Raw genomic sequence first — 14,001 nt, forward strand, 5'->3', positions numbered from 1 at the left:
GCCGAGGTGGATCTCTACTTGATTGTACGTAGATCCGTACCTTCCCTTCCATGGAAATAGGTACATGTTTTGTTGCGGAAAGAAGAACCCCGCGGATGAGCATTTTCGGGGACGGGGTCACGTCACCGGGGCGTCAGTGACGTACGTCCTGTGAGTTTATTTGTGAGCTGTTCTCCACCAGATTGGCTAAAAGCCGATAACGAGCTTTCTTTGGGAAAGCACTCAATTGAGTTTGTTGTGCTTGCCCGAGTCAGAATCCATGGCTTTCGGCGTTAGTTACTCAGCAACCTGGACGTCACTCTTGGCCAACATGTCGTGCCCCTCCGTGACACTTTGTCACCTTGACACCTGCTCATGCTCATGCTCAAAATTCACCAAGATATTGTGCTCGGTTCTATCTCAGGCGAGGTACTTTGGCTTATACTTCAAGCGTCTAGCAGATCAAAGTCGCCAGGGAACCCGAGCGCAGCAAGATCGAATCCCTCTGCCTCGAGACTGGTTAAGCTCGACTGGAAGAAGTGAGGCGTCATGGGCTGGAACATGTCACCGGTGATGCTCGTTCGCCCACAAGAGGGTGAGTCCCCTTCGCCGAGCTGAGCTGCTGCTGCTGCCGCCGCCGCCGTGGTGTTGGCTAGAGACGCCTCAGGTTGAGTCTGAGACTCTGTACCAGCCGATGACGGCGGACGTGGAAACTCGTCCAGCGCCATCTCTCGAATCATGTGTAGCGTGTTGCGGTGCACCACGATGATCTCGAGCTGTCCCCTCATCGCCATCAACGCACCTGCTGATTCGGATCTCATCTTGCGCGGACCCGTCACTGCAGCTGCATCTGCTATGCCCGCTACCTTGGCAGGTGTACTACTAAGCTCGTACAGCGGCACCTCTCTTGCCAAGATATCAAACGCATCCCCGAGACAAATGCTCTGAGGCCACTGCTCCGCCAGAATAGAGATAACAACGCTACACGCCCTAACAGCCTCCGCGGCCTCGGGTACCGCATAGGTCGCCGTACGTAACGCCGGCGGCGTGGCGAAGAAGCAGTATAGCAAGGCGACACCGCATTTGAACTGCGCCACGAGGCCGAGCCAGAGCTCTGCAATGGGCGCGTGGTTGAGACCGCTGTGGTGGCCGCGGCGCTGGAACTTGCGGAAGATGAGGCAGGCTTGGATGCAAGACTTGACGGTCCAGTCGCCTGCTGGACCGGCGGCCGTGGAGCGGGTTGGTTGATGGAGCATTGCGAGGGAGTAGTTGTAGATCATGTGGAGCCATTCTGGGTGGGTGAACGAACGGGAGCGGGAGCGGATGCGGGAATGGAGGTGAGTGCTTGATCCGGGGCCGGGGCCGGAGTGGAAGCCCGGATCTTCGGAGGTGCCGTCTGGATCAGCATCTGCATCGGCGTACCGGTGACAAAGGGCGCGCCAGCGGTCCAACTTGTCGAGGACGCGGAGCCGCCAGTGAGGGAGGTCGTCAAAGTGCGTCGAAAAATCGCGGTGGAGGGTCGTGTTGAGGATCTCGGATTGGATCTGGCGGCAGTAGACTACATGCAAGGCGGCCGAGACGCCTGTTCGGCCGCGCGGGTGATGATACCGATCTGGAAACGAGGCCCTCTCACATGCGGCATCGAGGTCCGCGTCGTCGATGTTTGCGTAGAGCTTCACCGTGATTTGGTAGTCTGGGACGGAAAAGGGGAGGTCGAATGTTGTGTCGACGGCGCGGTCCAGGGTGTAGGCTGACCAGAAGACGCGCCGGCGTATTTGGATTCTCAGCTTTGTTGCTGCGGTCTCTGGGGAGGGAGCGGAAGGAGAGATGTGCGGTTCTGCGTCGGCGAGGTGGAGCTGAGCCATGACGCAGTAGCGCATCGTCGCCGAGGCGATGGATATGATGCGTTCCGTGGAGGGGGAGTATATCGCGTGCATGGCGAGGAGGAGGTAGGCCTGGATGTGGAGGAGACGGTCTGGGAGGGCGAAGACGTGGGAGAGGTATTTTGTCACGGCAAGGCGGTAGAGGCTTTGGTGGGTGAGATTATCCCTAAGAGAGATGCGTTAATGATGGGTAGAGTGACGGGAAGACGAGCATGGCGAATAGGGCTTCTCGAGGAGGAGGCCTATGGAGAAGATCATGTTGGTGAAGTAGGACGCCCATGCTTTTTGGGACGCCGTGCTGGGTTGCGGAAGTCGTCGAGGCGGAGGAAGGGGTAGCGGCAATGGACTTTGTCCTGGTAGGTGTCGAAGAGGGAGGTTTCTGTTGCCGTGTCGAGGGGGATCTCTTGGTCGTGTCTACGCGCTGTGTTGCCGCCATCGTGGAATGATGGATTAGGTAGTGTTGGTGGTGGTGGGTTGTCTTCTTCCGAGCGAGCAAAGGTAGCCAAGAGGCCGATGGCGGGCGAGCTCCGAGAGAGCGAGGCTTCTGGTCCGAGGCCCGGTCCTGATGCGAATGAGACTCTGCGTCGGTGGTGGTAATATTCGTCTGAGTGGTTATGTGTGTGAGATGCTTCATGCGCGCGGGACGACGATGATGGCAAGAATGGCTCTTGCGCATGGCTGTGTTGCCGTTCACAGTTGTTCCGATAATCGACGACCGCTTGAAAGCGAGCGTTGGTCTCCTCGAGACGCGATATGCGCTCCTCCAATGAGGCGATGTCACCCAGCCATGCTAGGGGTATGTGCGTCGAGGGATGATGGTGTTGAAGAAGATGATGGTCTGAACTCCTAGAGGGGGAGATGATACCGCAGCATCAGTATAATACCATGAGTTTGGACCAGGAGGGCTATGAGCAGATCCAGATCGGCGAAGAGAGAGATCAACCGTCGCAAACTACTCTCTTTGAGCCAGCCAACAACATGAAACTAGATGTTTCCTCCTTCGCAACTGGGCAGGGGAGGGAAAGATGGAAGGAAAACCTTGAAGCGGAGGGTACCCGGGGTCCGGGGCCCGGGCTTGATAGGACGACGGGAGCACCGCCTCGTTGCATTGCCCTCCCGACCTGGCACAGTTGGCGCAGGGTCTCTGATCATCGCATTTTTGCTGGTAGAGGGGAAAGGATTGTCAGCCCTTGACCTTTTTTGCTCTCATCTGGGCGTGCTGGGTTTCCTCTTCCCAGCTTTCCTGTTACCAGGCTTCGTCTTCTTTTGGGATGGTGGGGTTTGAAGTTGTGATGATCTTGGTCAAAGGGTCAACCCAACTTGGGTAATGAGTGGTTGTTTCAAAATTGGCGATGGTGCTGCTTTAGGGTACCAGGAAATGGATGTCTCTGGCTCTTACACACAGTGAAGAGAAAAAACAGAAAGGAGAAAAAAAAAAAAAAGGAAAGATGAATAACGAAATGTCAACGTACCTTCCGCCGACGACACCGTGAACAGGCCTGCGTCTTGGTCCGCTTGGCCGGTGGTTCGCCGCGGTCTTCGGTCACGGGTGCGGTGATTGTGGGGTTGTACGGGGAGCCGTTGGCGGCGGGGGCCGGTGGCGTCATGGCCGCCGGGGATGGCCTTTCTTTGATGGGTGTTTCTTGTTTCTTCTATCCGTGCCTAGCGTTGGTGATTCTATTTATGGGAGAGAGCTGAAGAGTCCAGTTGTTTGGAGTTTAGGAGATGATGGCATTCTACATCTTCAACCCTCTGTGTACGGTAACAGTGCAGCTACAGGCGGCAGTTTGAGTGATGACGGAAAGATGGATGATTGTCGTGCAACTGAGGCTCGCCGAGGAGATGGTGCGACTGATAAGCATATCCGTATCCTTACGTGGTAACCAACTCGGCATTCTCGCAGTCAGTCAGCTTTCGAGAGAGATAGCGGTGGGACTATGGAGTTGTGGGTCTCTTTCCCCGTCTTCTTCTGACCGGGAGTTGCGCGGTGATAAGATGGAGTAGATGATTTCCGTGTAAGTCAAGTTGATGGAGAACGAAGAAGGGCGAGATGAACAGATCTCCAGCAGTGTACCGAAGCATCTGAATAGTATCGCGAGCCAGTAAACCATGGCACCAGCCGGACCTTGGCCCACTACAGGAATCAATTGCCATTCCTTGAAAGTCTTCTTTGAAGGGGTACACACGGGTCACTTTTGGTGTTTCTTCCCTTGCTCCGCCACCGCACAGCTTGTGATTTTTGTTTGGTGTTTTGAAAGGCATCATCAAACAAAGTCGCGGTTTTCGCAAAGCTCGCTTGATTTTGACGAGATTCACGACGACCCAAAATACTCTGTCCCTCGGTTCGACACTATAAGCAGCGTTAAGGCGTAGAATAGCTATTACACAAATGCCGACATGAGAAAAACGTGGAGCGGGTTCGGATTCGTACGTCGTTTGTTTCCCGATCCGCGCCGCTTTGACGCTGGCCTCTCGCGGCATCAATCAACTGCAGGAGACAGACACCTGCAGTCCTGCGCAGGAAAATCCCGAATACGTTCGAAACGTCAAAAAGCAAAGATGAACCGTAAAGCAGGCTCCTGGACCTTGGCTTTTTTTTCTCTTGATTTTTCAAATGATGAGAAAATGTTGGTCGAGGCCTCGCGATGATGTCGGCGCCATGCTAGAATAGGCATTTTTACCGCGTTATGCTCTAGATATCCCACGTAGCTTCTTCAAGTGGATGGTACCGAGGAGTACGAGGCTACCAAGAAGAGACGATCGACGGTGCAACCCTCGATCACTATAGTTGCACTATCACCGTTCAGTGTATCTCTGACATTGGCGTCCCATCCGCCGAGTGAGAGTCTAGGAGGGTGCACACCAGAAGATGGGACGGAGTGCTACCACATGACGTGTCTACCCTCCTCAGCGGAATAGGCCAGATCAAGGAAAGAAGAGGAATTCAACCTTGACTAGCGGAACGAGCCCGACCTCGGATCCGGGCCGCCCACCACCCGAACAAAGGCCCTGCCTTGGGTCGTAAGATTCTCGGTGGGCGACCGAAAGGTGCCTTGCCATTTCTTCTTCTCCTACGGTCTACCTTACACCCCGGCGCAGGATGTTTTGACAGCTACGTTTTAGAAAGTCTTGACTGCCGAAGGGGGTAGGAGAGACGACAGGCCTCTATCTCTATGCAGAATCAAGCTGAACCAGGGGAGCGTGCCGAGTCAACCGAACGCATTGGGGGAGGCTGAAGATAACCCTGTTTCTTCCTGTCGCCTGGTAGGGCATGAGGATGTGGAGGTTTCTATGGATAGCAACAAAGCAACAAGAGTCTTGCCTGATTGCCAGTGCAGCCTGCAGAGGAAAAAAAGAAAACTTCCGTGGCCGGTTACCGAACGGAGATCGTGCAAAGCCCTGAACGCCCCTTGTCTACGGTCTCCCTGATTGCCCGCGCTTGACGGCGTGTCGGTGTAAGAGATGGCTGGATCGGGGTTGAGGAAGCGACCAGTCTGGCAGTCTGCCGAGGGAAAACCTGTCCATGAAGTGTGCGATCGCCGAGGGTGGTAACGCAGTACAGACGAGTCGGTATGGGTTGCGACGCGGGGATCATGCAAGTTTCCGAAGTTTGCCCAGTTTGTGAGGGTTGGGGGACGAGTTTGACAGGTGACGCCGTGTACGGGGGTGTTCCGACGTCAGGTCAGGCAGCGGTGGGTGATGCGAAGAGCAGATGAGGATGAGGAGGCTCTTCCTCTCTCCCCAGTTGTCGCCAGGGATTATTAACGTTAGTAACTTAGTCCGGTTTCTGGTGGCTCGTTTGGGGGAATGAGAGACAATACGGATAGCCCTGATTACCTTATTGAGAACGGATATGTTCGATAGACTCTTTTGTGTTGCAATGTTCGGATTTGAATGCGACGCCAGTAGTTTAGTTGGGGCTCTCCACTTGGTCCTAAGACACAGTCGGGGGCCCTTCAGGCTCCCGATCGAACTGTTCCATTGTCTATGGAGGAAAGACTTCATACCCGTAGACCGAGAGACTGAGAGCCTCAAGACTCAGAGAAAAAGGGCTGATGGAACTTTGAAAGAGACATTGGCGGGTCGTGAGGGATGAACCTGGAGAGGGGGTGGTTTGGCGGCCGGAAGGGCGGGAGAAAAGGTGGGACGAAGGAAGGATTGAGGGTTTCATTGGTCTGAAGAAGATCAACTCAAACATTCCACGTCTGAAACGGGCTGGCAGCAACCCTGCCGACATGCAAGCATTGGGGCTTTAGAATCTAGATCCCTGGGACTTTGCGGGAGGGGGGAGGGAATAAGAGTGAGACTAAGACGTGACTACCGAAGGCCACATTATTCCGTGCCCCTCTTGGGCTCTTGGGAAGGACTTGACACGCTTGCTTTCAGTTGAGCAGTAGGTAGACTTATTGAGTCTAGTGCTGCAGACGACTGTGCATCGGAGCCGCGCTTTGAGCCTCCAACTGGCGTGCAGGGATCAATATCAATACCATTGTGAGACGGTTGCGACCCCTGGAGATCCCTGGTACATTCATCTTTGTGCCATTGAGACATTGACACACTCATACACACAGAGGAAGAGAGGAAGATAGAGGAGTGTGAGTTGCTCCCTCTCTCACTGTCCCGACTCTGCGTCACGTCAGCCAAAACTCTCACAGTAAGGTTTCTCAGATGATAGGGGTAGGGGTGTTCAAACCGTAAGAGAATTTGATGTGAACGACGGTCGACGGACCGAGGGAGAGACGAGGGATGTGGTACCTACACAATGTACATACATGGCACCATGTCATGTACTCTCTGTCAATATACGCCGAAGAGTGTAAGAGGGAGGGGGTACGTGGCCACCGGCACATCTTTGTTTAAAGATTCCTGTCCCCCAGCCCTCTTTTTCTGGGACGGCAAGTGCCTTGGTCTCTTTTTTACTTATTTTGGGACTGACATTGTATGATGTTGATTGATTGTTTAATTTGTCTTGTTTGAACTGGCCTTGACGTTGACAGCTTCCGAGGCTTGGCAAGAAAAAGTCGAGAAGACGAACAAGAGGAATAGAGAGGGCGATTGTTGAGCCGCTGGATCGACTTACATCGGAAAATACCACCCACCTCACGCCGTCACCTGACACTACCCAGTCGTCATTGGGACATTGAACCTGCTTTATAGGTCAGGATTTCATCATACCTCACCATAGTCCGAGTTGGTTACGAGGCTATTCGGAGGATCTCCCCCAACACCATAGGGTCTCGAACGTATACTGAACATAATCCGCAACGACGCAACGAATATACTCAAACGGCCTTTTCATACCAAAACATATACCACAAATCACGACCAGCGATAATCATTTACCACTCTTACGACTCCACCATCTCACTTCATTATCATGGCCGACAACCAACCCGACGCCAAAACCCCTCCCACGAGCCTGGGAGGGCAAACCGGAGTAGGAACAGGAACACCAAACACCCTGAGCGAAGCAACGAGGGCACAAACAACACCAACACCCTCAATAAAGGCGACGCCATCATCATCATTGCCTGCTAGAGCCTCATCCTCCTCATCATCAGCACCAATAAGGCAAAACACACCAACGCCCTCACAGACGCCTTCACCAACACCATCAGCACCACCACCGCCGCCTCCGCCTCCACCACCACCATCAAGTTCCGCCCGCCCTCTCACAACCTTCATCATCTCAACCACCACAAACGCAACATCAACACCCACACCATCCCTCTCCGACCCGCCACCACTCCCCTCACCAACATCCATCCCCGGCGTGATACCCATCTCAACACCAGGCGGCGGCGACCTAATCCCCACGCCAACACCGTCCTTCATCCCCCCGCCTCCAGCCCCTGTGATACCAGAAACCACGCCCCTTCTCAGCCTCATTCCGACACCCACGCCAACACCCACACCGAGCGGCAACGCCAACAGCGGCAGCGGCGGCATCGCCTCGCCCAGCCAAGCCGAGACCTCGGGCGGCAGCAACGTGAAGCTGATGCCGGCGCTGCCCATCGCGTTAGGTTCGGTGGGCGGGGTTCTGATTTTCGGGTTGGTGATTGGGATGCTGTACCGTAAAGGCAGGTGGCCGTTCCGCAGCAAGCGCAATTTTGCGCAGATTGATGAGTTGGAGGTGGAGAGGCAGCAGGAGCTCGAGAGGCAGAATAAGATGAAGTGGGATCCGAGGGTGACGAGGACGTATAGGACGCAGGATGCGGGGGTGAACTTTTGATGATGCAAGATAGCATAGCAGCAAATTACAGCTGTAGACGATTTGAACGTCTTTCATTCACTTCACTGATTTGTTTTTACTATTTGCTGTGATTTCTGTGCTTGTAGAGTTGGCTCGAGTGCAGTATGTTTCTCGAATGATCACCACAACTACATGGAGACGTGATGCTGTGTTGAACAATTTCACAAAATGTTACATTATTCTCATCGCTGGAACTTCGTTTTGAGCAGTCAACTGAGTGCTCTCACAGATCACCTCTGCTATGTTACTACTGAATGAACAGAGCATCGAAAGCACTCGCCGACTCGGCGCCGCTCGACATAGAGCACGAACCAGGTACACACAAACACAGGCTGCCCGCGGAAAGGGCTGTCCACGAATCATCCCAACCTTTCTCAAACTGCTCGCAACGCGGCCGTTCCTCCCAGTCTGTGTTCCGTCCCTCCCTCTCGGTACCTCAGTAGCAGAGTGGGTGGTGTTGGCTCTTGCGTGAGTTCAACTCTTCCCTTCCAAATGGAAAGGGTCTCTCTTTTCCACTTCATGTGATTAAGTTTTTCTTCCCAACCCACCTTCAGGCCACCTAAAAAGGGCCGGCCTTTGTGAAGTTCGGATTTCAGCGGTGATTTGAGTTTTTGGGCTTTTGGGAGGGCCGCTTGTTGGCCTTGGTGGTCGAGGCGTACGGGGCAGTTGTCACCACTGTAGATGAACTGGACTCCGTTCGGGGCCGTGTGTGGGTGGGTGTGGGACCGCGTCACGGCTGCGGAAGCGGAGGGCGGGCGGATGAGATGGTGCTCGGATGGAATTGCGAGTTGTCAAGGTCCGGAAGAGGAGTATTGTGGAATTTGTGAGATTCCACCAACTGGATACCGTCATCTTAATAAGCTGACAAATTTGTACGAGGCAGACCGCAAGAGAAATTAGAGGCGAGTGTGATCAAGAACGGCAAATCAGTTTTATCTAGATTTCGGATGGCCGCCGGTGGATAAACTTACGAAAGCGATGAACCTGGAACGGGGGAACTCGCAACCTATTAGTTGGTAAGTAAACCGGCACTCATCAACCAGGTAACCCAGATAAACGACGCAAGGATACACCTAGAAGAGCCTCGTACTCTCTTTCCCGTTCATCAGCCTCCCGCACCTTCAAGGTTCGACTAAAAGTCGGGTTCTTCCCTAGCCGACGGGGATGGATGGATGGTGGGCGGCGGGCGCGGCGGGTAAAGTCTGTTCATGCCAGGTGAGCCAGGCGAGGCTTCCCGCGTGTTGGAGGGTAAGCGAGCGTTTATTCGGTGGAGTATTTGTTCGGGGCCTACGGATAGGGCGCGTGTGATGTAGAGGGAGGATGCTTGTTTGTCGAGGCTTTTCTTGGAGGATAGACGGTATGTTCTAAATAGCAACTGTTTCCTGCCTCGCACCATATTGTCTTTCTTCTTTCTCTGACGATTCTTAATAATGTCCAGTCATAAGAGTGTTGATGCTGACTATATCCGTGTAATTAGATGCGAAAAGAATTGAGTGTTTCCCCGTCTCATTAAGCGATAGACCAGGGTGAGGTCTTTGCTCTACATGAATCCAAATCCTTTGAATCCTTCCCGAAAACCCACCTCTCTCACCTTTGCCACAGTCTTGTGTAGTCCAGTACACGATCACGGGTGGAATGCGTCCATCACATAACCGTAATCAATCACCACATCACCGATCATAACAGCGAATACTCATAGGCCTCAATGCCATCTATGTCTCTGCCTCGGGTCAAAAGCCCCTTTCGATGGCGGCGGTTTCTTGGTGGGTGAGGCTCGGGATTGAGACGAGGTCTTGCCATGTGCCGCCGGTCGTATCGCATGATGCGCGCGTATGAGTGAAGCTATGTCTATATATTGCCTAAATCGGATCCATGGCGGTCTGCTTCTGTGAAGATGCTGTGCAACTAGGTAAAGATTCATACGACCCTTGCCACGATGGGTTCCAGCGCGCATCAGTGCTTGCAATGATGGGGCAGGTAAATACAAATGTGGTATATTAATGAAGTTCCGAGAGAACCCGAGGCATTCAGCGTTTATATGGCTACTTTTACGCGTCGACAACTTCAAATTTGACAAGTATGGAGCACTTGGTTTCTCTTCCTTTGAGATCAAGCATGCGGATAAAGACCCAGCCCGGGATCGTGTAGAGCAGTCGTACTGCGCCAACAGCAAAGATTGGGTTCTTGGAGAAGCTGTCATCACTCTTGATGAGCATCCGCAAAAAGACCATTTCGTTGTCTTGGTATTCCCACTCCAGGACCTCGTCCCACAGCGGGTCGGTGGGAGGTGGGTTCTCTCCCTTGTGCAAGAAGCCCGTCAGCTTGTGCTGTTTGTAGCCGGCCGTTTTCCTCTTTGGAGGCTTGATATCGAGATCGTGAGGATGCACAAGTGTGCACGTGAGGTAGGGCTTGATTGTCTCATCTTCGTCGCGATCGGCCGGCACGGGAATGTCGGTGGCACCGCCGACGTGCAGACAGAGCTTTCGCTTCCTTCCGTTACCGAGGTTGCCCGAGCCACCGGGCCGGAGCTCGGCGGGCTTCAGAATAAAACCCTCAGAACCAGCGAATAAAGCCTCATTCAGCTGCATTGATGCTCCAAAGGTCTGCCAGTTGAGGGCACAAATTTGGGCGCCAATTCCCCAAAAGGGAACGGGATGGAGATTCTTGGATGAGATGCGAGTTCCCTTGGGGAAAACACGCATCAGATGGTGAGCATTGTGGCGAGAGATTTTGTCAGTGTGCGTCGGCAGATGGGAGGCCAGCCCAGACTCGGAGACGTTGATGAGGTGGTGATGCGGCGCATCTTGCAGAACCTCCTCAAACCACGAGTTGTTGATGGGCTTGACGGACTGTGCGTAGACACCGAGTGCCTCCAATTCGGGGACAATCAGCGAAGCAGGCGCAGCCTTCTTTTTCTCCTTGTAGTCTCTCTTGGCCTTCTTGTCCTCTTCCTCATCCTCACTTGAGCTCGAGCTACTGTCGTCGGTCTCCCCAGGAAAGTGATATTCGACAATGACAACAATCTTGTTGCCGAGTTCCTCCAGACGGACGTGGTTGGCCTGGCCCTCCTGCTCGGCGTGGCCCTTTTCTCTGATTGCTTGGCTAAGAAGGCGGTCTCCAAAGACCTCTCTCATGATGAATGCCAGGCGCAGCTGACCCTCGGGGTCACAGTGGTTCTCGAGAGACAGGAGGATTGGCGCAGCGGGATGGGGTTCCTTGGCTTCTTGGTCGACGACATCCCGGATGGTCTCGCAGACGGTGCGGAAAGGGATATTGGAGACTAGGGTGTATCCGTGGGTGACCTTGGGTTCGTCCTTGTTGTCGGGGTTATCCCAGGCATCGATCTCAACGCATCGCGCGCCAGCACGCAACGTCTCGTCATAGGCCTCTGCCGAAGAGCTTCCATAAAGCTGGTGGGCCAAGAGGTAGGTGTTGTGGCTGGAGCTGATGAAGTACTCGGGCAATGGGTGGGATCTATCAGTAAGCTCGCGGGGTACGCTGATGTGAGGCTTGTACACGAGGGCCTGCAGCTCAGGGGTGAGCTGTTCTGAGTCGACGTTTGCTTCCTTGGAGGAGATGGCCTTCTGATCGACGAGGAAAGACTTGATGGCACGGCTCACGCGGAGACGGTGCTTAACGTCGGAGTCGCGCGCAGCGTGGCCTCCACCAGCCAAGGTGGTGTTGTCGGTCGCATCGCCAAGCTCCTCCTCATCTTCTGGCGCCGACTTGGAGAAGGGATTGAGATTGGCGAACTTTGAGGTTAGTGAAGCCATTGTTGGTGACGTATCTGCGGCGGTTGTCTCTTTGGATTGCCCCTTCCGGAAGTGAGGACGATGATTCTGACTCGAGATGTCCACTGGGTACGCGGGGTATGTGTAGTTGTTAAAGGGAGGGATTGAGATGGTCGCAAACAGGAAATCCGGCAAGAAGATGGTGGAAAACGACGACGTCAATCTTGGCTGATGCACACCGCGTAAGGTAGCAGCAGCGCAACAGCAGGTGGCAGGAACAAGCTGTGGACTCAGGACTGCGGTTGCCCCTCCTTCCCGTCAGCTCAGCTCCTGCTGCCACACCTGCCGCACCTTCTCCAATGGAGGGGTTGCGGAGTGGAGACGCTAAGATTAGATTGGCGGGCAGCTCCAGCAGCTTTGACGAATTGAATTTAAGTCTGTCTCCCTTATTCGGCTAGAGTGCAGCTTACATAAGTCCCGGCACTCAGTCTCCCCAGGTCCTTGCGCTTCCCAATGTTCTCTTAGCTTGGAGCCTACAGCTCTTGGTCAAGTTCGTCTCAACACACGAACACCACTATCAGATGGCGCTTGATGATCGGCCGCGCTTCGTTTACAGCTGATCAACTATCCACTCCAATGCCCGGAATCTTCATACATGCCTGACATTCGACTGTCAGTACGGCGATTGGTGGTTTCCGATGGCACCGTTGGGCTGGCGATGCTCTCTCTCCACGGCATCAACGTAAAGAATCCGAACGATTGAGTTCGGTCATCTACTGAACAATGTCAGACGATGCTTCGAGCAGTGAATACAACCAATCAGACCCCCAAGACACTTGTCATTCAAGCGTCTTCGAGGAAAGGCCAAGATTACTACGGTACCACCCGAGCTCCCTCATGGCAGCGTCGTCAGCGTTCCCATCCAAGCCGGTTCTCTCGCTAGAATCATGCTCCACCTCGGCGACTCTTTACCGGCTGGGCATCTTGGGAGCCGGGCGGCATCTGGAAACAATCATTCAGCCTTGTGGGTCCGCCCATGCTGCAAGTTGACGCTCCTCTACGGTTGTGGTTCCGCCCCCAAACTCCTTGTTACGCCCCTAGACCTCGTGGCATCTCCTTCTGCCTCCAACCTCGATTGAACGCCATGAACCTCGTTGACTAGGTAGGTACTGGCATGCAACTAAGTGGCCATACCAACAAACGTCTCTGGAAATGTTAGGCAGAGTGCGGCCTCCTCCAATACGACCCCACGCATGCTCCGGAGATAGCTAGCTGCTTGTCTTAGTTGGTACTGCGGTATATGGACTTGCCTGGCCAGGGTTGGTATCGGCCTTCAATAATTATTCGGCTGCAGTGCACCTCTGTCTCGCAACACAATTCTCGGCTCCTTGGTGTCAAACCGCATATCCAGGCCTTATGATCTTTGGCCCATTCGAATTCGCATTGAAAAGTCCCCGGCCTCGTGGGCTGTGTCCTTGAATACCTAGCCACTTCAGGCGGCAGCCAGACACCAGCGCCGAGCCTGATACCTACTTACCTCAGGCAGCGACATGTCGAAGAGTCCTTCAGGCGGGCGAGAACGTTTGGAGATGTCTCAGTTTTTATTCCTGCCTGCGGCCGCAAACGATAGGATGGGCCTGGGGATTTGAAGCATTCCTCACCACCATTGGCAGGCGAACCAAATGCAGCTCGGAGGGTTGTTGACCTGGCGATGCATGTGCGAAAAAAAGAACCATCGAGAGGGCTAACGCGAACGCACGGAGCACTACTGCAAGGGTAGCAAGCATCTCGATGGGGCCATGGAGGAGTCTGGACAGCGAGACAGCTTCCCGAAAGCTGCCTCCCTGCCGCTGGCGTCATCATCAGCTTACCCTGCACTCTTTCAAAGACTGACGGATGCGCGCGAGGAGTCTGCCTGCCTCCCTCTTCACCAGGAAGAGAGTGAGGAGGTTGGAGTCGAATCCATCGTCCGACACACCGCCAGAAGGCTGTGGGTGGACAGCGCGGCAACGACAGAAAACAATCAGTCCCGTCGTGTCATTTGATGGACGAGTGCATGGGATATAATCAAGACAACACATCTCGCCTTCGACACTCGGGTCAGAGATAGCTGGAAGAGCGTTGGATCGGCATTGGAGGGTTGCGGGATGGGCGG

The 14,001-nt window shown here is 54.1% G+C and overlaps 4 protein-coding genes across 4 annotated transcripts; 1 reads left to right on the forward strand and 3 right to left on the reverse strand.

Moving 5' to 3' along the window:
• Window positions 1-425: 425 nt before the first annotated feature.
• BDZ83DRAFT_581283 (uncharacterized protein) lies at window positions 426-2,153 on the reverse strand (the record flags this gene model as incomplete). Its single annotated transcript, XM_060505440.1, has 3 exons — window positions 426-1,323; window positions 1,402-2,028; window positions 2,071-2,153. Coding segments are annotated over 3 exons (1,608 nt in total), but the record flags the coding sequence as incomplete, so codon positions are not given.
• A 3,927-nt stretch (window positions 2,154-6,080) lies between these two features.
• BDZ83DRAFT_395369 (uncharacterized protein) lies at window positions 6,081-6,524 on the reverse strand. Its single transcript, XM_060502815.1, has one exon. It carries the CDS (start codon window positions 6,423-6,425, stop codon window positions 6,195-6,197), a length of 231 nt encoding a protein of 76 aa, XP_060363283.1. The 5' UTR covers window positions 6,426-6,524; the 3' UTR covers window positions 6,081-6,194.
• A 248-nt stretch (window positions 6,525-6,772) lies between these two features.
• On the forward strand, window positions 6,773-8,136 carry BDZ83DRAFT_626931 (uncharacterized protein). Its single transcript, XM_060508599.1, has one exon. The coding sequence runs from the start codon at window positions 7,240-7,242 to the stop codon at window positions 8,092-8,094; it is 855 nt and encodes a 284-aa protein (XP_060363284.1). The 5' UTR covers window positions 6,773-7,239; the 3' UTR covers window positions 8,095-8,136.
• A 1,701-nt stretch (window positions 8,137-9,837) lies between these two features.
• Window positions 9,838-12,207, reverse strand: BDZ83DRAFT_395371 (phosphatidylinositol-specific phospholipase C). The gene has a single exon (XM_060502816.1). It carries the CDS (start codon window positions 11,886-11,888, stop codon window positions 10,164-10,166), a length of 1,725 nt encoding a protein of 574 aa, XP_060363285.1. The 5' UTR covers window positions 11,889-12,207; the 3' UTR covers window positions 9,838-10,163.
• Between the last annotated feature and the right edge of the window lie 1,794 nt (window positions 12,208-14,001).

Source organism: Colletotrichum acutatum (genome assembly GCF_030867785.1).
Source record: "Colletotrichum acutatum strain CBS 112980 chromosome Unknown BDZ83scaffold_68, whole genome shotgun sequence".
In the NCBI taxonomy this organism is placed as follows: Eukaryota; Fungi; Ascomycota; class Sordariomycetes; order Glomerellales; family Glomerellaceae; genus Colletotrichum; species Colletotrichum acutatum.

Bases quoted from the DNA above. Each gene is read 5' to 3' on its own strand.
- BDZ83DRAFT_395371 (XM_060502816.1), bottom strand. From the start codon at position 11,888: ATGGCTTCACTAACCTCAAAGTTCGCCAATCTCAATCCCTTCTCCAAG.
- BDZ83DRAFT_626931 (XM_060508599.1), top strand. From the start codon at position 7,240: ATGGCCGACAACCAACCCGACGCCAAAACCCCTCCCACGAGCCTGGGA.
- BDZ83DRAFT_395369 (XM_060502815.1), bottom strand. From the start codon at position 6,425: ATGAGTGTGTCAATGTCTCAATGGCACAAAGATGAATGTACCAGGGAT.